The 21,062-nt window shown below is 41.8% G+C and overlaps 1 protein-coding gene across 1 annotated transcript in view; it reads left to right on the forward strand.

Annotated features, from left to right (window-relative positions):
- The first annotated feature begins 594 nt into the window (after positions 1-594).
- LOC106613872 (ephrin type-B receptor 1) overlaps positions 595-21,062 on the forward strand; it is a 215,853-nt gene continuing 195,385 nt past the window's right edge. The window contains exon 1 of the mRNA XM_014216576.2: positions 595-890. Within this exon, the coding sequence (XP_014072051.1) occupies positions 833-890 (58 nt within the window). The 5' untranslated portion in view covers positions 595-832. The remainder of the gene's footprint in view (positions 891-21,062) is intronic.

Raw genomic sequence — 21,062 nt, forward strand, 5'->3', positions numbered from 1 at the left:
CACTTCAATGCACATGTTAAAAGTTGTTATGCAGTGCCATGATGACACAGTAATGGTCTGTTGTTAGAATAGACTCTTACATCTGCCATATGCTCCTGCAGAACATAAACCATTCATAAATCTACGAGCCTACTTAATCAACTAGGTGGTCGATCGTAAATGATGGCAGATATACGTTTTTTGATTCTGTCGTTGTCCTGCATGTGATGGTTTAATTCCCATCAAATAGAGATATTACAGGTGACAATGCAGTATATCACCATGGGCTATGGAAATAGCTTTCGTGACTATGCATAGCCATAAAACACCATGGACTGCTTAGATTTATGGAATAGCATGATAAATAAATGGTAAAATGCAATCACATTATCTCTGTATTGAAATTCATCTGATGAGAAACACCCATTAGGTGAAGCTGTGCATGCAGTGCTTTATCTGGACCACTAGTCGTTGCTCTTTCCCTGCAGTACGATTGGATGGCAAAGCAAGGGACTTTTCAGTAGTTTAAAAATGTTAGTAGGAATCTGAGCGGGTGCTCTGTTGCGATTGGTTTGAGATGCGCTATCTTCTTTTCGTGATTGGTCACGAGGTGTTAAAGGGGTGTGAGAAGTGATGTTGAGGGAACGGGGGCCAAGGTCTATCTCTCATCCCGCTTCACTTATCCCCTACATGCCTCATCCTCCAAGTAACCTACTAGGTTTTCATACACTGCGTACAGTACGGTTTGAAATGTGATTCAACATACGCACTGCTGGAATACTATTCTGTGGCAGCTAAAGGATTTGTGTTTACACCTTTTAAAAGGGGAGAGGAAAGGCAGACCACCTTTGCCATGCCAGCGGATTTGTTAGCGGTTTTATGCGTGATTACTACGGTTTACGCAGTGGAAGGTAAATTATTTGAGTTTCTCTCTTTCTAGCTGTGATATTCTATTGCTATGTGTGCACGTATGTGAACGCAATATGGTGCATTAACAGTGTTATTGTAAGCGCATGGGTGTATTCGTTTCTAAATGTATGGAAAGCAATTAGGATCTTGGATGGGATAACTTTGGAACTGGTTCCGTGGCGCCTCTCTGATTGATTCAGGCAGAGGTACCCAGGGTCGAGGGTGGGTGTACCACTGCCACAACGATGGTGGATGTGCAGTTTTGGGTCATGTATTCCCTTCAATAATTAGACTACAAGAGCATTGAATCAATGTATTATTGATTCATATTATACATATATATATCATCGTTGCTTTATGACGCGTCGAAACTTGGGACCTCCGTGTTAAAAGGAGCGTATGTTATTTGTGTAGAGCTTCCTATTGGTTGATTCTGATACCGCCCATGTGTGGAACTAGGGCTCCGACTCTTTCTCCTAGGTTAGCAAGTCCGAAATTCCCGAGTTTCGGGACATTACCTAAACGCTGCATTAGGTTAATTGCTTCAATTAAGATATTCCACGATTTCTTCCAATCATTTAATGCCGCTGGACAATTAAATACAAATTCAACTACACATAGGCCTAAATCGCCAATTATTTACACCAATATTATTTGATAGGACATTACCTCCCAAACATATAGGCTAGTGGAGGAGATGAGGGAAGCCTGCGACACCCAGACCCCGGCACCCTGGTGTATACAGTCAGTCAGTGCGCCACAGAATATTCCTTTCAGGTCATGTTTTAGATATAAGGTGACAGGCAGTGAACCTATACTAATTTATTTGGCCATTTCCTCCTAAACCTCCATAAATTATGACTTCATTGAATCTCTTTTTACTTGATGTGAAGCTGTCCCGCTCTAGAAGCTATAGAGAAGGTCAAGGTCTCTCCTAAATGCTGTCTGTTCGAAATAATAATGAGAAGTTCTGTATGGAGGTTTGTTCCTCTCATGTCCATTTTTGTCTCCGGATTTCGACAAAATATTTGAAAGGTGGATTTTGTTTGTATGTATCTTTTTGAATAGGCTACTCGGACAGAATCCACAGGTTGGCTGGTCTCACGAGGTGTATTGCTATTATATCCCCAGACGCGACCCATAACGCGTCCTCCGCTATGGCTGCGATGAATAGCCTAGCCAACGTGCGTCAGTGAACGCAATGACAGGCAGTTGATCGAATGCCCTTGTTTCATGTTTTCTTACTGAGGTTTTTTGTAGATGAGATACACCATGTAAAAAAAAAACTGTATCAAATGTTTCATCTTTGATTTGACCAGCTTGTTGGTGATGATAAGATACAGTATGTCAGGGCAGGTAACAAGGTTTTGGAAATGCAAAATGGTTACCTATTTAACCTGTACTTGGTATAATAATACATGGGATTTAAAGCGCCTTTCAAGAAACTCAAGAACACTTTACAGCAAGAGAGTAAAAATCAAAACAAGGAAAAAAGGTTACTACTCGTTACGAGTACCCAGTGTATATAGGAAAGTTATCGTTACTCATTGTGTATTTATTATTACCACGTTTTTTACTTTTCTATTATTTCTCCATTTTCTTTCTCTCCGCATTGTTGGGAATGGACCATAAGTAACCATTTCACTGTTAGTCTATACCTGTTGTTTACGAAGCACGTAGCACATAACATGTCATTTGATTTTATTAGCCAGGTTATTGTCACCGCCAGGCAAAGGGTGAGGGTCCTCACTATATGACCAGTCACCCCTAGTCCACATATTATGGGGATTTGTAGCTTTATGTAAAAAAAAGAAAAGAAAAAAGAAAAAAACTATCAAATGTTTCATCTTTGATTTGACCAGCTTGTTGGTGATGATAAGATACAATATGTCAGGGCAGGTAACAAGGTTTTGGAAATGCAAAATGGTTACCTATTTAACCTGTACTTGGTATAATAATACATGGGATTTAAAGTGCCTTTCAAGAAACTCAAGGACACTTTAAAGCAAGAGAGTAAAAACCAAAACAAGGATTAAATAAAAACAAATAAAGCTACAAATCCCCATAATATGTGAACTAGGTCATATAGTGAGGACCCTCACCCTTTGCCTGGCGGTGACAATAACCTGGCTAATAAAATCAAATGACGTTTTATGTGCTACGTGCTTCGTAAACAACAGGTATAGACTAACAGTGAAATGGTTACTTATGGTCCATTCCCAACAATGCGGAGAGAAAGAAAATGGAGAAATAATAGAAAAGTAAAAAACGTGGTAATAATAAATACACAATGAGTAACGATAACTTTCCTATATACACTGGGTACTAGTAACGAGTCGATGTGCAGGGGTACTAGGTAATTGAGGTAGGTATGTACATATAACTAGGACTAAAGTGACAGATAAACAGTAGCAGCAGCGTTATGTTATGAGTCAAAAAAGCGCTAGAAGATCAAGCAGATTGCGTTCTTCATTTCACCTGTCACATTATTTTACATTATGAAGTTTACTGTAGTTCCCCAGAACAGTTGAGCCAGTCACGCGTTTGTTTGTAAATAGCACAACGGGAGAAAGTGGGAGCTTGTGAGTCCATAAAGTTTTATATTTATCGGCGAGTCTCTGTTGTGCTGCGCACATGAGGTGATGAAGTTACACTTGTATGCAATTCACTACTAAATGTTTGTCATCATATATCTTATAACGGCATTCTGCCAGAAGTGAAAGAGCTCTGAATGAGATATCTCTACAGTTGCCATTATTTCTCTGCTAGCGTTTTTTTTCTCCTCAGTTCTTCTACCCGGTGCTCCATGTACACATGCTGCTCTTCCTTCAGAAAAGCATACATCAAAACTTTGTTCATTTCAACAATTTCTGTCTTTCACTTTCGATTGTAAATGTCCACACTCTCCGAAAATGACATTCGGTAGCTACTACTGTAGCTATGCTTGTATGTATGAGTCTTTGCAATTCGTTTGTTAGTTTCGTTCGTTAGCATTTAGCTAACAACATCATGTGATTTTGCTATTAGTTTGTGCAAATGTTGTTAGCATTCTGGTTATAGAAACCCAATGGGATTGTCTTGCGTTTTTTGAGTGCCCCTGTGTGCTATGCCGGTAATACCGTAAATCCCATAATGAGAGAAGAACCGTATTATGATTTGAAAATCGGGATACTACCCAAGCCTAGTGTTGGTGTGTTTGGACCAGTGGCAGTCTGTACCGTTTAAGATGGAGGATGATTCTTTTTTTAATTAACATGGTCTTACTTCTATTACAGCATATTGGATGACTGTCATTCATATTACATTCACTCAGCTCAATGTAACATCGACAGGTTTAGGCTTACTACATGATACAAAATGTTTGTCTGTACCCATCAGGAGGTTGCTACAACCTAGCTTATGAATAAAAGTTTACAATGTAGGTGTACAGGTCTAGAGAATTTTGAGTAATCAGACAGTGACACATTCAATACTGCTTTGCACACCCTTGCCTGCATCTAGCTGATCTAGGGTGTAATCATTAGTCCAACAGTTGCAAACAAGCGTTTCTATTGGATAAATTCATTTATACCCGTTCCGTTTGCCTCCATTTAAGACATTCTTTTCAACAGAATCACAAGCAAACGGCACTTTTATGCCAGACACATAAAAACAGCTTGTTGTATTTATAAGTCCTTCTTGCATCTATCTATGCGCTCTCCTCCTCTCACCTTTTCCCTTTGCTTGTGGACTTCAGAGCACAACACATCAGCTGTCTGACCAGGCGAACAAACCTTTCCAAGCCAAACCTTCATATCATGGCCACTAACCTCTACACACAGTCTACATTGTTGTCATGTCATAGTCAGCATAGTTACTAGAACTAACACATTAGTAAACCCGCTACAGTGTAGTCAGCAGCAATCAGTTTAGCAGTTACACTGGCAGTCCCAGTGGCAATAAATTAATAATACCAAAAGCTTACCTTGACTCTGAAGAGTTCCAGTGTTGGATAGCCATAGCCAGCAAGCTAACATGGCATTCCTCTGTTTGAGCTGGGTGTTTGAGTAGGCTAAACTAGCTAGCTGAATTCGTCACTAGCTAAGTAAGTGAAAACAAATATGCTTAGAAATATCTCTTTTTCGGCTCCTTACTTTTGGAAGATATTAATTTGTTCAAAATGGTTCAACGATTGTTTTTCTTTGAGTCAACTACTCAACACATTTTATGCACTGTAGTGCTAGCTAGCTGTAGTTTATGCTTTCAGTACTAGATTCATTCTCTGATCCTTTGATTGGGTGGACAACATGTAAGTTCATGCTGCAAGAGCGCTGATAAGTTGGGGGACGTCCTCCAGAAGTTGTCATAATTACAGTGTAAGTCTATGGAAGAGGGTGAGGACCATGAGCCTACTAGGTTTTGTTATGAAGTCAATGTACCCAGAGAAGGACAGAAGCTAGCTGTCCTCTGGCTATACCATTGCTCTACGTTAGAGTGCTGCGGAGGCTACTGTAGATCTTCATTTCAAAACAATGTGTTTTTATAAATTATTTGGTGACGTGAATATATTTAGTATAGTTTTATCTGAAAAGGACATGTGAACATATTTAGTATCGTTTTATCTAAAAAGGATAACTGTTTTTTAATGTTTCACTATTTAGATTTTTATGAAATTCACTAAGGATGGTCCTCCTCGGAGGAGCCTCCACTGGTTTGGACCATATGTGATGTGGACACAGAGGAACTTGAAGCTCTCGACCTGCTCCACTACAGCCCCGTTGATGTGGATGGGGGCGTGCTTGGCCCTCTGTTTCCTGTAGTCCATGATCAGCTCCTTTTGTCTTGCTCAGGTTGAGGGAGAATTTGTTGTCATGTCACCACACTACCAGGTGTCTGACCTCCTCCCTAAAGGACAGCGGTTCCCAAACTAGGGGTCGTGAAAATGGGGTTCTGGGAGAATTTCCAAAATTCTGGAGAAAACAAATATATACCAAAAATATATAAATTATAATATCGTCGTTGTATCTCAATCATTGTAATGTGGTTAACCTTAACAATCTAAAAAATAAATTATTCAAATCTAAAAGATAAAATTCAACTAGAGAGCACCCTTAGATTATGGGAAAAAGCCTCACTTGACCGTTGCACTTGAATCATTCCCACGGTGAATGGCTAGGCCCGCTACGCTATGAAACCACACACTATTGCAGAGACTTTGATATTACTGGATGCAACTGATATGGTGAAAACAATGTATGGGGAGAAAGACGCACAAACTCACATCAATCACTTTGTCAGATTACACTGTTAAATGAAGAATTCATGCTATTGCTAGCAATCAAGAGAGAACTCTGACTGAACGACTCAAACTCCCCAGCTTATGGTCTCCAAATGGACGTTAGCTGTGAGGGCCGAGATGTCCATGCATTGACTTTTGTTCACTTTACATGTCAGGGGATGCTATTCACGAGGACATATTATTCTGTCTCACGATTCCCGAGCATGAAACGGCACAGGGGATGTTCAGTGTGCTGCGTGGCTATATTGATGAGGAACAGATTCCATGGGATCAAATGGTGGGCTTTTGCATAGATGTGGCAGGCCTCTGCACTCTAGTTATGAATAGGTCTCTCTCTGCCATATGGACGCATTGTATGATACACCGAGAGCAACTGGCGCAGAAATCAGAAATATACCGCAGCAGGTAGCTTCGATTGTAAACTACATCAAACCAAATCCACTGTACACACCTGTTCACAAAACTATGTGTAGATATGGGATCAGAGCATGACAATGTTATTTTTCACACCGAGGCCTGGTTGTTATCGAGGGGGAGCATTGGAAAGATTTTTCGCATTGAGAGAGGAACTGTTGTCATTCACAATGGATTTAAAAAATCCCAGACTTGGTTGAGTTTTTGTGTAATGAAAAGAAAATGTCTCCTTGCATATTTTGGGAACTGAACCCAAGCATGCAGTGGAAATACAAAAGCATTGTGACCAAATCAGTGGATTCAGAGGAGATAATTATTTTTGGAGAGAGTCTTTCAAAAGCGAATCATGCCCCCTTCCCTCAGCTGTGCATCAGTAAGTGTCCCACACAAGTGATGACTGCTCACCTCCAACGCTTGGAAGAGCACATTGGGACCTACGTCCCAATCCGTTTGACTGTGATCCTGGCTCAGTTGCCATGCCGGTAAGTGAAATCGAACACTTACGGAGGAATTTTGGTTCCTGACTCAAAAGGAATATTACACTGCTATCTCCCTCTGGGCATTAATGCAGTGTTCAAAACAACTGGGAACTCAAATCTCAGACTTCTGACTTCAGTGCGTTCAAGAAAACTGGGATTTATGAAGCCGGTGATTGATGTGATAAACTCCATAATGTCATCAGATGAATCCCGGAACATATTCCAGTCTGTGCTAGCTAAACAGTCCTGTAGTTCAACATCCGCTTCATCTATGGGCCAGCCCCGATAGAGGACTGCTTAGCTCGCCTATTAGTGGCTAGGCCCCATGAATGAGATGATCCCTGTTAAGGCAGGCATTGTCAAAAAATATCCACAGCTATCCATAAACAATGCCAATTAGTGAATTGCCTTGACCTTTTTAATGAGCTGGCCCATGCTTTGGCTTTGCCCTACATTGGGTATGGCGTGGCCAATCAGGCCAATCCTTCAGCAGGACTTCCTCTAACCCAGCCTCTCAGTGCCCTAATTGAAAGCAGGGTCTATTGCAGGTAAATTGCTGCCTAATGAACTGGGCGATTAAGTCATTTAACAAGAATCTGTTTATGGGAAACAACGTTATAGTGATGATTAGAGTCCAGATCATTCTTCTCACAACCTTACAACAGCCGGTGTGCTGCTCTCTGCTTCACTTCATTCTTTCCTTAACTGAATACCTAATGGTATGGTATCTTCTCTCTCCCTCTGTGCTCTTCTTTCATTCTCTATGCACAGCTAATTGTGTGAATATTTCAACTGTCCTCTGAATTCAGACCGAGACCAAAACCCAAACATTCAACTGCTCTGTTCTAATCAGCACTGTGTTTTAATGAGTCTTTTCCTTGTCATCTTTCTTCATTTCTCTTTTCATATTTTGCTCTATTCACCCCTCCCCCCACCCTTTCCCTTTTCGTTGTATCCACATATTTCTCCCACTAACTGTCTGTTTCTATTGTACTAATTTTCCCCTTTTCTCTCATGGTCCCTCTATCACCCTGTGTTTTAATGAGCTACATTTAAGACATTCATTATTACCAAGCCTTAAATAAATTGACCATATCCCCTAGCCTGTTAATGCAGCCTCTAACTTCCAGGCCTACCTTATCTTAACTCTCTCTGAAAAACTCAAACCCTTCACCAATGGTCTAAGAAGAAGGATAGGGAAGCGAGAGGATTAGGAAGAAAAATAATTGTGGTGTCGGCTGTTAGAAAAGGGATAGAGAGGAGAGAATGAAAGAGGTAGTGACTTAGTGAGGGATGTGGAGTATGTAAGTTACTGAGTGAATGGTGGTGGCGGTGCTAGGGTGGCATTGGGGGCCCCTCACTTCCTCCCCTAATGAAAGAGGCCCCTAGGCCTGGTTTCCATTGGAAATAGTGTGGTTAGCATAAGGGTACATGTCCGTACAAAGAATCATTGTTATGTCTGCATGGACCTTCTCTCTCTCTCTCTCTCTCTCTCTCTCTCTCTCTCTCTCTCTCTCTCTCTCTCTCTCTCTCTCTCTCTCTCTCTCACATTCAATTAATCTTAAACTCAATTCATGCTTATGGAAAAAAATATACACTATATACATACAAAAGTGGACACCCCTTCAAATTAGTGGATTCGGCTTTTTCAACCACACTCGTTGCTGACAGGTGTATAAAATTGAGCACACAGCCATGCAATCTCTATAGACAAACATTGACAGTAGAATGGTCTTACTGAAGACCTCAGTGACTTTCAACGTTGCACTGTCATAGGATGCCGCCTTTCCAACAAGTCAGTTCATAAAATTTCTGCCCTGCTAGAGCTGCCCCGGTCAACTGTAAGTGATGTTATTGTGAAGTGGAAACGTTGAGGAGCAACAACGGCTCTACCGCGAAGTCATAGGCCACACAAGCTCACAGAACAGGACTGCAGAGTGCTGAAAATCGTCTGTCCTCGGTTGCAATACTCACACTACCGAGTTCTAAACTGCTTCTGGAAGCAACATCCGCACAGGAGCTGTTCATCGGAAGCTTCATGAAGTGGGTTTTCATGGCTGAGCAGCCGCACACAAGCCTAAGATCACCATGCGCAATGCCAAGCGTCGGCTGGAGTGGTGTAAAGCTCGCAGCCATTGGACTCTGGAGCAGTGGAAACGCATTCTCTGCAGTAATGAATCACGCTTCACCATCTAGCAGTCCCTACGGAAGAATCTGGGTTTGGCGGATGCCAGGAGAACGCTACCTGCCCCAATGCATAGTGCCAACTGTAAAGTTTGGTGGAGGAATAATGGTCTGGGGCTGTTTTTCATGGTTTGGGCTAGGCCCCTTAGTTCCAGTGAAGGGAAATCTTAACGCTACAGGATACAATTACATTCTAGACGAATCTGTGCTTAAAATGCAGGTAAAAATACACCTTATGGAACAACGGGGACTGTGAAGAGACACACACAAAGGTACAGACACGTATACGCACACATTGTGATATTGTTGTATGGTGGTATTGAGCATTTTGTGTTGTGGATATGTGGTGGTCTACTGTTTTATCTTTAGCTCATTCAGTACAAACAGTTCACGTTTTTATCTCTTGTTTTGCATGTAATGTGGGTGCATTGGTGTGTTTGGACCCCAGGAAGAGTAGCTGCTGCCTTGGCAGGAACTAATGGGGATCCCTAATAAATACAAATACAAACGCCGACTGCGAGCCAGGCCTAATCGCCCAACATCAGTGCCCAACCTCACTTATGCTTTTCTGGCTGAATGGAAGCAAGTCCCCGCAGCAATTTCCAACATCCACTGGAAAGACTTCCAAGAAGAGTGAAGGCTATTATAGCAGCAAAGTAGGGGACCAACTCCATATTAATGCCCATGATTTTGGAATGAGATGCTCGACGAGCAGGTGTCCGCATACTTTTGGAAGATCATAATTTTTGTTTTGCAAATGCTAACTGTTTGGCAGTAGGCATCTAACACTGACAGGCTATGCTGTAACCCCTGTTCTGTTGGAGACAACAAGACCAGGTCATCTGCATAGAGAAGGAGCTTAATTTCTTTGTTGTCTAGGAGAAGACCAGGAGCTCCAACTGTTTTTGAAAGTTCATCAATATAGATATTTAACAATGTTGGGCTCAGATTTGCTGCCCTGGGTGGCCCCTTGCCTCTTTGTGATTTTTACATGTATTTTAATTTCTTTGATTTAATAACGTCATAGGTTCTTCCTCCAATTCCACTTTGGATGAGTTTCAGGAAGAGTCCTTTATGCCAGATGGAAGTCAATAAAGCAGGCAAATATTTTACCCTTGGTGGATTGATAAGTGTGTATATGTGGTCAGATGTTCTTTGTTTTAGTAGGAAGCCAATTTGACTTGCACTTAAAGGTACATTTCACCATATTCATCATCTCCAGCAACACCCCAACATCAACGTATGTGAAAATTGCGCAGAACTGAGTAAAATAACGAACTTTACTCTCTGAAAAAATCATAAGCCAATAATCCACGCAGGGATAACAATCCTGACACAAACAACTAACACGAAGACAAGAAAACAATCACGCACAAAACATAATGAGAACCAGAGGGTTAAATAGGGAAATAATCATAACGAGATGGGAACCAGGTGTGAACACTCAAGACATAACAAATGGAAAAAGAAACGTGGATCGGTGGTAGCTAGAAAGCCTGAGACGATGAACGCCGCCCGAACAAGGAGAGGCACCAACTTCGGCGGAAGTCGTGACAACTAATTTATTGATGATGCCATTGGAAATACTTATCGCTCCTTAATTTTCACACATGTTGATGTTGGGGTGGTGCTGGAGAGGATGAATATGAACATTTGTAAAACACTGTTTTCGTTGAGGAAAGTCTGTATTCTCGTATATATTATGCTGCAGAAAACCTTCCCTAAATTAATGGTCACGCAGATGCCGTGACAATTATTATGGTCATATATTTGCCTTGAATATGGGTGTTATTATGCCTTTATTCCATATTTCTGGAAAGTATCCTACATTCAGCACCAGATTGACGAGCTACTGTAGAGTATGGCTTCCTGCAGCTTAGGGCTGTTTTTCTTCAGCATGGCACTGCAGATACTGTCTGGCCCACAGGCTTTACCGCACTTGAAGGGTTTGATTTTCTCTTTCATCTCTGTTATTGTGATGGGTATTTAATGGGTTTTGTTGGTCTTTATTTGATTGTTTGTCCATTTAAAAAAAAAAAAGGGATCAACCAATTTGGTCTGAGTCTCGGATAATTTCTGGCATTCTGGATTTTCATAGTTTTTCAAAGTAATTTTTCTAGATGCCATTTCGATTGGGGTTGTTTCTCTTATTATGTGAGGCATTAGTCTCCCTGTCTCTCTGTGTGTGTGTGCCATTCATTCACTCTCCTGGTAATTAAAGTCTTCAGCAGCAGCTCCTGGTGATAGGCGAAGCAGAGCTCTCTGTGCGCCTCACAGCCCCCCGGCTAAAATACTAATTGGTTTTTATATTGTGCTTGAAGTTTGAATGTATATGATTATGGTCTTAGCTTTGTGTTTTTTAAGCATTTTGTTATTACAGGGATTATGAGTCAATAGCCATGTTTACAAAGGGACAAGAGAGCAGAGTGTTAGGCCAAAGGAGGAGGGAGAAAAGGCAGGAGCGGATTATGTAGGTAGGTGAGTTGCTGGGTCAGCTAAGTGTATTTACTCTTGCTCGCTCGCTCTCTCAATTCAATTCAAGGGCTTTATTGGCATGGGAAACATATGTTATCATTGCCAAAGCAAGTGAAGTAGATAATAAACAAAAGTGAAATAAATAATAAAAATGTACAGTAAACATTACACTTACAGAAGTTCCAAAAGAATAAAGACATTTCAAATGTCATTATGTCTATAAACAGTGTGCAAACGATATGCAAATAGTACAAAAGGGAAAATAAATAAACATAAATATGGGTTGTATTAAAAATGGTGTTTGTTCTTCACTGGTTGTCCTTTTCTTGTGGCAACAGGTCACACATCTTGCTGCTGTGATTGCACACTGTGGTATTTCACCAAGTAGATATGGGAGTTTATCAAAATTAGGCTTGTTTTTTGAATTCTTTGTGGATCTGTGTAGTCTGAGGTAAATATTTGTCTCTAATATGAATATACATTTGGAAGGAGGTTAGGAAGTGCAGCTCAGATTCCACCTCATTTTGTGGGCAGTGTGCACATAGCCTGTCTTCTCTTGAGAGCCAGGTCTGCCTACGGCGGCCTTTCTCAATAGCAAGGCTACGTTCACTGAGTCTGTACATAGTCGAAGCTTTCCTTAAGTGTGGGTCAGTCACAGTGGTCAGGTATTCTGCCACACTCTGTTTTCGGGCCAAATAGCATTCTAGTTTGCTCAGTTTTTTTGTTAATTACTTGACACATTGAAAATAATTATCTTTTTGTTTTATCATGATTTGGTTGGGTCTAATTGTGTTGCTGTCCGGGGGCTCTGTGGGGTCTGTTTGTGTTTGTGAACAGAGCCCCAGGACCAGCTTGCTGAGGGGACTGTTCTCCAGCTTCATCTCTCTGTAGGTGATGGCTTTGTTATGGAAGGTTTGGTAATCGCTTCCTTTTAGGTGGTTGTAGAATTTAACGGCTCTTTTCTGGATTTTGATAATTAACGGGTATCGGCCTAATTCTGCTCTGCATGCATTATTTGGTGTTTTACGTTGTACATTTTTATGTTTGTCCCATTTTGTTAATTCTTGGTTGGCGAGCGGACCCCAGACCTCACAACCATAAAGGGCAATGGGTTCTATAACTGATTCAAGTATTTTTAGCTAGATCCTAATTGGTCTGTCGAATTTTGTTATTTTTGATGGTATAGAATGCCCTTCTTTCCTTGTCTCTCAGCTCGTTCAAAGCTTTGTGGAAGTTACCTGTGGCGCTGATGTTTAGGCCGAGGTATGTATAGTTTTTTGTGTGCTCTAGGAATTTGGAATTTGTGGTCCTGTTGACTGGACCTTTTTTGTCTTACTGAGATTTACTGTCAGGGCCCAGGTCTGACAGAATCTGTGCAGAAGATCTAGGTGCTGCTGTTGGCCCTCATTGGTTAGTGACAGAAGCACCAGATCATCCGCAAACAGACATTTGACTTCAGATTCTAGTAGGGTGAGGCCGGGTGCTGACTCTCTCTTGTCTAAATACATTGGTGTTTCATAACATCTTATTTCTGTCCTTTCCCTAGAGGCACCCTTCAAGACAGGGGCACCTCATCTCTAATGTCACGCTAATCTTGGTCCACAAAGGTCATAGGTCACATGATGTGTGTATCTGCAAGTGCCATAAAACAGAAAGTATGACCCATCCAGAGCACATTATACAGCAGAATTTGCTTGGTTGCTTCTCAGGACCGTTCAGGCACTGTTCTGTTCTCATATGCTATCTGTGGTGTTCTCTGTTCAGCATGCCCTTCTCCTCTCCCATAGTAATGCGAGAAAAACAAGGGAAAGAAGGTTTAAGGTAGAAACCGAGGGAGGAAAAGTTTGAACAAGGGGGAAAAAGTGTAGGAATGTGGACAGGCAGGTAATGGCGTGAGACAGTTGGTAATGATCTTGCCCTTGCCTCCCCCCTTTTTCAGGTAATTAGGTATTGATTGTTAAGAAGCAGGAATACTTAAAAAGAGAAGGCAACAGCCCTCTCCTTCTGTGCCTTCCTTCTGTCCTTTTTACTGGAGTGAGCAGCATAGTTAGACTGGCTGTCAATCTGGGCAGCAGGGCCAGCCTAGTGGGGAAAAGAGGGTTCAGCAACTTGTGATGCAAAGCCTGGTGTAGACCAAGTCAGACGTTCTCCTTGAGAAGTAACTTTCTGCCGCTGCTCAGTCCTGTTGGATATACACGTATGCTTGCGTCCCAATTGGCAGGTGATGTATGGAATCAATGTGTCAAAGTGTTCCTATCCGGGTGAGAGTCTATCCAGGTGCTAGTGGAGGGCCACTCTGTAGTTTTCTTTGACTGTTTCATTCAGATGTCTAATAATGTAGATGAATAGGAATGAAATGCTTGGTCATCACTGTTTGGTGGAAAATTATGCTGATCATGTGATTTTCAGCTTCCATGTCTTGTAAGGATAGGGACCCTGTGGGTGTGAAAGATGGACTCACTCTGCCTCCCAGGTCCTTCCCTCCTGATTCACAGCCTCATTATTTTAATATGTGCATTGAAGTTGCAGCCCTTATTTCCTTTTTAAACCCAGGAAACAATGCCATAAAGCTGTTATGTACCTCATGAATCTTCCTGAGCGGCCATTTTAGATCCCTGTTACAGCCTTATATACTTTGTCTTGTGTTTATGACCTCAGGAGGGAGAGGGAGAGAGGGAGAGAGACTTATCAGTCTGTGTATGGAACATCACAGGAGAAGACAGACATCTGCACATTAATTAACAGCCCAATCTTTGATGCATTTCTTATCCTATTGCAAATCCTCAAGGCAATAGGGTGATTTGACTGTTTGGGAACTAGGTGATCAGTGAGTAATAGGGAAGATATTGGGGTCGCAATTACCTTGTTGTCAAGGTTGATTTAACAACATCAGATTCAATTAAATTCCCTCAAGGATAGATATCACATCAATGTTGAAAATGGATTGGCAGACGCACACCGCTCTGCCCCTCAACGTGCAACATCACTTGTCATTTCATGTTTAATACATGTTCATTATAGTCCTGTCATTACTAATTTACCTGACAGCTGACCTCCTCATGGGCACTTCTTCCTGCTTATAATCATGTGTGACATTAGTTATTATTGATGAGGAGAGGTCTTTGCTAAAAAGGCATGATCTTGGGTTAGATGGTGCTGGCTGTAACCTAACCAAGGGTTTGAGCACTTACTCTATCACTTAAACCTCCACTGCATGATGTTGTGTAAAAACCTGGTTAGAAGAGCTGAGCTGTCTTGATTGTACGCCCAAGAGCACACAACACCAAGTTAGTGTGTGGAATTATAGACAGAAGCCTACTTTCTTTCACTGACTTATTTTTGTCAGTGTGCACCTTGCTTTGCTGCAGTTGACAGCAATACAAAACAAAGACCATCTAGGAGATCATGAACGTGTCTTTGGAGCTGATGTTTTTCTGCAGTGAAAAATTGAAAACACAAGTAGAGACAAAAGCGTTCTGAAGAGCTGAACCACCCAACCTCCCTTTGCAATTTACATAACGAACAGAATTTGATGGCTTCAATTTTAGAAATAGATGATTGTGTTTGAAGAAAAAAAGGCAAAAAAAGGCATTTTGAAGAAAGGGTTCTTTGTTTCTAGCATAAGGCAACATCAGTTTTTTTCTTCTTTTTGGTATTTTTTAGACTTATTAATATGCTGGGTAAGCAGTGATAGCCAACTGTCACCAGCATGCTACACAGCAGGCATGATGTGGGCTCCTTTAGAAATGTTTGAATGTGGTGTTTATTACAGAATACTAATGTGTTATATTTTATGAAAAAAATTCAATTACGCTTCATTTCACACAGTATTTTTAAACAAAATAGCTCTCCCACAGAGTCAGAGACAAAGACAGACATCGCTTTTTATGAATGTCAAATGCACCACCAGACTTCAAGGGCCTTTTCACAACCACTAAACACTGTGTGAGTTGGTTGAGAAAATGGGCCTCAGATTTGCCCATGTACTACTGTATATCAAATCACTTTTTATGAGGTCTCTATAAGGTCTGGGCCCTCTCCCTTGCAGCAGGAAGGGACATTACTCCTCCCAGGTTCTTGCTTCATCTGTTCCCTGGCCACTGACACAAGAGCATTAGCTGACATAATGGGGAATTATTAGTGGAAGAGCAGGTACTGTATTTAAGGGCAGGCAGTGTGCCAGCCACCTAAGGAGTCTCTCTCTGGGCGTATGGCTCCATAAGCAAGTATAACGGATGTTTCAGGAGGATTATCCCACCAGGGAAGACAGATGGTGAAAGGCAACCAAAGAGAGGGGGAGGATTGTGGAAACCTAAAAGCATGGCAAATAACTTAAGTGTATGCCCCTCTGTGATAATGGAGGTTTTTAGTGTGTGTGTTTTTGAAGAAATCTCCTAAGTCTTCACAAGGATAGTAAAACAAGGAAAATTTGGATAAGTGGGGACTCAAGGAAAAAGGCTATTTTAAATTTAGGGGTAGGGTTACAATTAGGGTTAAAATTAGAGTTAGGTATAGGAGTTAGGGTTTATGTTAGGGTATGGGTTAGGTAGCGTACTAAACTCTACTCCATGTTGAAGGAAGTTTCTGAATAACTTCACCAACGGCGTGGAGCCGAGACCAGGCTTTGTGGAATCTAGCTCCAACTAGCTCCGATTCTCGAAGGTCAATACTTAAAATGTTTTTAATTATGAAGCGCCCACTTTGTACCGACAGTACTTTTGGCCTCTGTAGTTGCATACCTTTCTTTGTTAGCTAAAATCCATACGTTAATCAAACGCAACTACAGAGGAAAAACATAAGTACAAGGTGGGCGTTTCATAATTGAATATTGACTTTGGGGGAATTGACATAGTTGGAGCTAGATTCCACAAAGCCTGGTCTTGGCGCCACACCGTTGGTAATTGAAACTGTGTATGTAGCCTACTCTCTGTAACCCAGTGTTAATGGTTGACCATACATACATACATGCATGCATACATACATACATACATACATACATACATACATACATACATACATACATACATACATACATACATACATACATACATACATACATACATAGAGAGAGAGAACTGCGCCATACAGGATCACCTGACAACTGACTGACGCTCTACTTTCTTTACCAACTTTTAGTTACAATAGCTACATTACGTATTAGATATGAAAGAAATCAGATTTTTGTACTCCAGCAAAAAAGGAATAAGATTTGACCCAGTGTTTTCTCCCCTAACGGGATGTGATTGACAGACAAAGTATCCAGTAACTACAAGCTCTGTTAATGTAGCCTCAGCACTTCATTGGTTCTTAACAAGCATGTAAAGCAAACCAATGGTGACCTTTTACAAAACCTTCTCCATGACCGCTGTTAAGCACATTTTGACGAATTCAACCTCATTGTCAAAGGTCATTGAATATATCCTTATCTGGTTTCACACTTTCTTCACATTTATTGAGTGATAACTCAGAATACCGTTAGTGTGTCTAATCAGTTGTTTATTAAGAAAAAGTTATAAAAAAAATCCATCAATATTAAAAAAAATATAAAACTAAGCAAATAGCAAGAAATGTGCTGCTCTCATTTTTTTGGACTGGAATAGCGTATGGCAGGAGACAAGCAAAAGAGCTAAGTTCCACAGACCGAAAGAAATCTAGCACATTTTATGCTGTTGGACCCGAGACAAGCAGTAGGACCCAACACAGATTTCATCTCACCAATCTTAAAAAAAAATATGAAACCCCTAAAACACACTCACTCACTCTCTCTCACTCACTCACTTTCTCTGAATGAGTTGGTTTGTGTATGAGATACAGTATGAATGTGTTTGCATTTGCATTTGCAATTGTGTTTGCAGTTTGTTTGGGGTGGGTGTGCAGTATGCTTCTACTTTTGGGCAATGTGTTTGTGCTGTATGGATGTATGCATCTGTAAATCTGTGACTATTTTGTGGAGCTCAGTGAGTGACAGTGGCTGTGTAGTCTCTGTGAAGAGCTCAGTCAGGTTTATATCACTCGACAGACGCGTCTCTGGCAGGATGCCCAACCCTTCTGATTTACACAGATGTGAGGGGATAGGCCCTTCAATCAGAAAGGCCATTTACAAAATCTATGGCAACAAGAGTCTTGCCTTCCCAGTCACCAGTGACATATAGTACATTTTCCCCCTAAACGCACCCACTGTAATTTTTCTCCCTAACTCAGACAGACCCCCTTGTACACGTACGTGTGTACACACACACACACACTCCCTTAGCCAGCTGTCTGCCGGGAGGAAGCTATTACAGCCAATAAAACATAGCTCCTTGGCCACGGTCCCAGCACGCTGAACTGCCAGCGCAGTCCTTCCCCTGTGGTCATGGAGCTCAATGGTGTCTGCAAGCAGAGCGACCAGAAAGTAAAAGCCAGAGGGGAAATGACTCCATTCAGCCCACTGTTAAGGGATGCTGTGTTTGTACATCTACAGTACATATTCTGATGATAAACACGTCTCAGGCCCAGTGGCTACATGGAAGGTAATTGTGGCCGTTTTCTTACTACTGTACTGTTTGCACAAAATGAGGGTTACGTTGTGCCCTGACCCATGTGTTCTTCTCTAATAGTTTCAGTTTGCTAATTACGTGTGCGTGCGTACATACACACTACACAGTATTTTCCCGCTTTCTCTATTTACTGTCCTCTAGTTTCCTAATCTGTCTTTAATTTCTAATTTCCAAAAAACACAAACATACACACAAAAGGATTATTTCCCCTTTTCAATCCAGGAGGATTATTTGAGATCAGGGCAATTACCTGGGACAACGGAAAGCAATTTGCTTTGCCTGGCAAAAACCCATCACAGATTGCTTCAGTACCTGGCCTCCCTGGACTTTCATTAAGATGCTGCTGAACTTTGGGGAGCCTCTGGTAACTGAAAGCAATTCCAGCCATCTCACCAGGCTGTTGAATGAAATGGAGGGCACTGTTTTGGGGAGAAGAGGGGAAAATGGACAGAGATGGAATTTTAACGAATAGCTATTAAAACGAGTGTCCCTTTTTACCATGGAAGGGTTTAAGGTGGGGATGGAGGGAACCCATGGCAGGAGGGGAGATGGACAGAACTGGAGAGTGGAGTTGACAGAGAGAGGAAGGGAGAGTGAAGTGGGCTGTAAAAGGACTAGCTAGATAGGGAGAGATAATATAGCATTGGACCAGTCAGACTTTCTGCCTCCCTTCTTTCTGTCCATCTTCCCACAGAAGCAGTATAGGATTCTCTTAGTTATTTCTCCAATAACGGTACTATTGGACTACTGTGGTATTAGAGAAGCTGTGTGCTCTGTGAATCAGATGGTGCGGTGTGTTTAGTTGTGGAGGCTGTGGGCTGACACCGAGCACTGTCACATGGACTCTACGGCTGTGTCTCTGCTGCTGAGGCTGCTGCTGCAGTGCAGTCCTCCTGCTCTACCCTGTGGCCTGATCCTTATGAAAGAAGAACTCTTGTGGGAGGAAGTCAAGTGTGTGTGTCGGAGCAAGCAGACACAGGCTGCTAAAATCTGTCACCCTCACTTGACTTGCTTGCCCTCAGAGGGAGGTGCCCTCCTTTTTTCCTACTCCCCCTGTTCAATCATGTTAGATTTATGTTGCTGGCTACCCCCCCCCACACACACACACCGCCTCAGTTTGTGGTTGAGTGAGTACCCAAGGGGACGGGTGACGAGCTCTGTTCCTGTCAAAGTGACACTTTGTGTGGTTTACAGACAGTGCTGTCCTTACCCAAACTCCAAATCCTGGTAGAACAATCCAGAATGCATCAGTTTGTGGAATGCATCAGTTCCCCCATATAGGCATGAACATGATGAGACTCATCCAGAGGATGGAACAAGAAAGCAGAAAACAGCTAAATGCATTCTAGCATCATCTGTGCCATTTAGTGAGAATATGGCTTTGTACAGATGAACCTCTTCTCAAGTGGTATAGCTTGTGTGCCTGTTTGCCAGGATTGGAAATAACATTGAAATAATTGCCATGTATTCATTATTCACTAAACCTAATCGAGCAAATGAATGTACCCTATGGACCACTGAGAAAATTAACGCATTATCAGACAGACAAAAAAGACAAGAGTGCAATCACTTTATTGTAGATATGCTGCACAAAGCACTAAATTGTGAATGTTACTGATGTCGGATGATCATCTTTGGAGTACCTGATTGGGATTCTATTTGTTATCTTGAAGGTACACACACACACACACACACAGGATAAATAAGTGCTTGATTGCAGGCTGCATTGAAAAATCTATTTACATGTGTTGTTTTAAATTTACATGTGTTTTTTGGAGCTGCAAATTGGTCTCTGAATTTGTCTGTTTGTTGTAGTCACCTGTAGTTTGTTACTTATCGACTGTGTTGATTGTTCCCTTCTCTGAAGAGCAGAGATACAGAGAATGGCACCCAACAAATACCAACATTTACTCTAGTAATCCAGATATCACCAACGTTACTACCTCCTGTAATAGACTCACCTAATGATTGTGTTGTATTACTGCACCATTCATACGGAAGGGAAGTCAAGTCAAGCCATATAGTAAAGAGCAGGGTCCCAGGGTGTGAGAGTGGATTAGTTCACACTGGCCAGGCTAGCAGCTGATGGCTAACAGTCCAGTGAGACTTGTCCCCAGCCTACCCACCGGCCATCTTTCAGCCACCTGATGGTGGTGGTTTTAAGAGGCTTGATGTTCTGAGGGTGGAAGGTCACTCCTGGAATGTGTGAGAGTGGATCAGCTCAGTCAGAGCAGTTATCCAGAGCCTGTTTAAAGCCTCCACAGCTTTAACGCTATTGTCCCAACTTGCCAAAAGAAGCTTAAGAGGTAATCGACTCAGGGCTGTGGCCAGGGCCCTGGGCGAACCTATCCGTATGGGCCCTGTTGCCCAGAGCCAACCCTAAAGGGGTTCAGAGAGTGAGGAGGCCCCTGAGTTCCAAATGATCAGGGATTACAACACATAAACCTGTGTTTACCATGGCTCCCAGATAAAGTTTCACAGCTTTCACACCAGCACAACCAGGCCTGTTATCAGGAGAAGCTGGAATGATGTTTCAGTCTATTTTGAAGTCACTGAAGTTCAAGCGATACAAAGGCATGCTCAGTACCTGGCCTCAGACAGATAGAATATGTATTGTATTTCAGTACTGCGTGTATGTGTGGGGCCCTCAGAGGGTAATCTCCTCTTTCCTGTTGTTCTGAAATCTAGGGATTATGTTTTGGGAATGTTTTTATTTTTATTTTACCTTTATTTAACTAGGCAAGTCAGTTAAGAACACATTCTTATTTACAATGACGGCCTGCCAAACCCTAACCCAGACTACGC

Source organism: Salmo salar, chromosome ssa10 (genome assembly GCF_905237065.1).
Source record: "Salmo salar chromosome ssa10, Ssal_v3.1, whole genome shotgun sequence".
Taxonomy (NCBI): domain Eukaryota; kingdom Metazoa; phylum Chordata; class Actinopteri; order Salmoniformes; family Salmonidae; genus Salmo; species Salmo salar.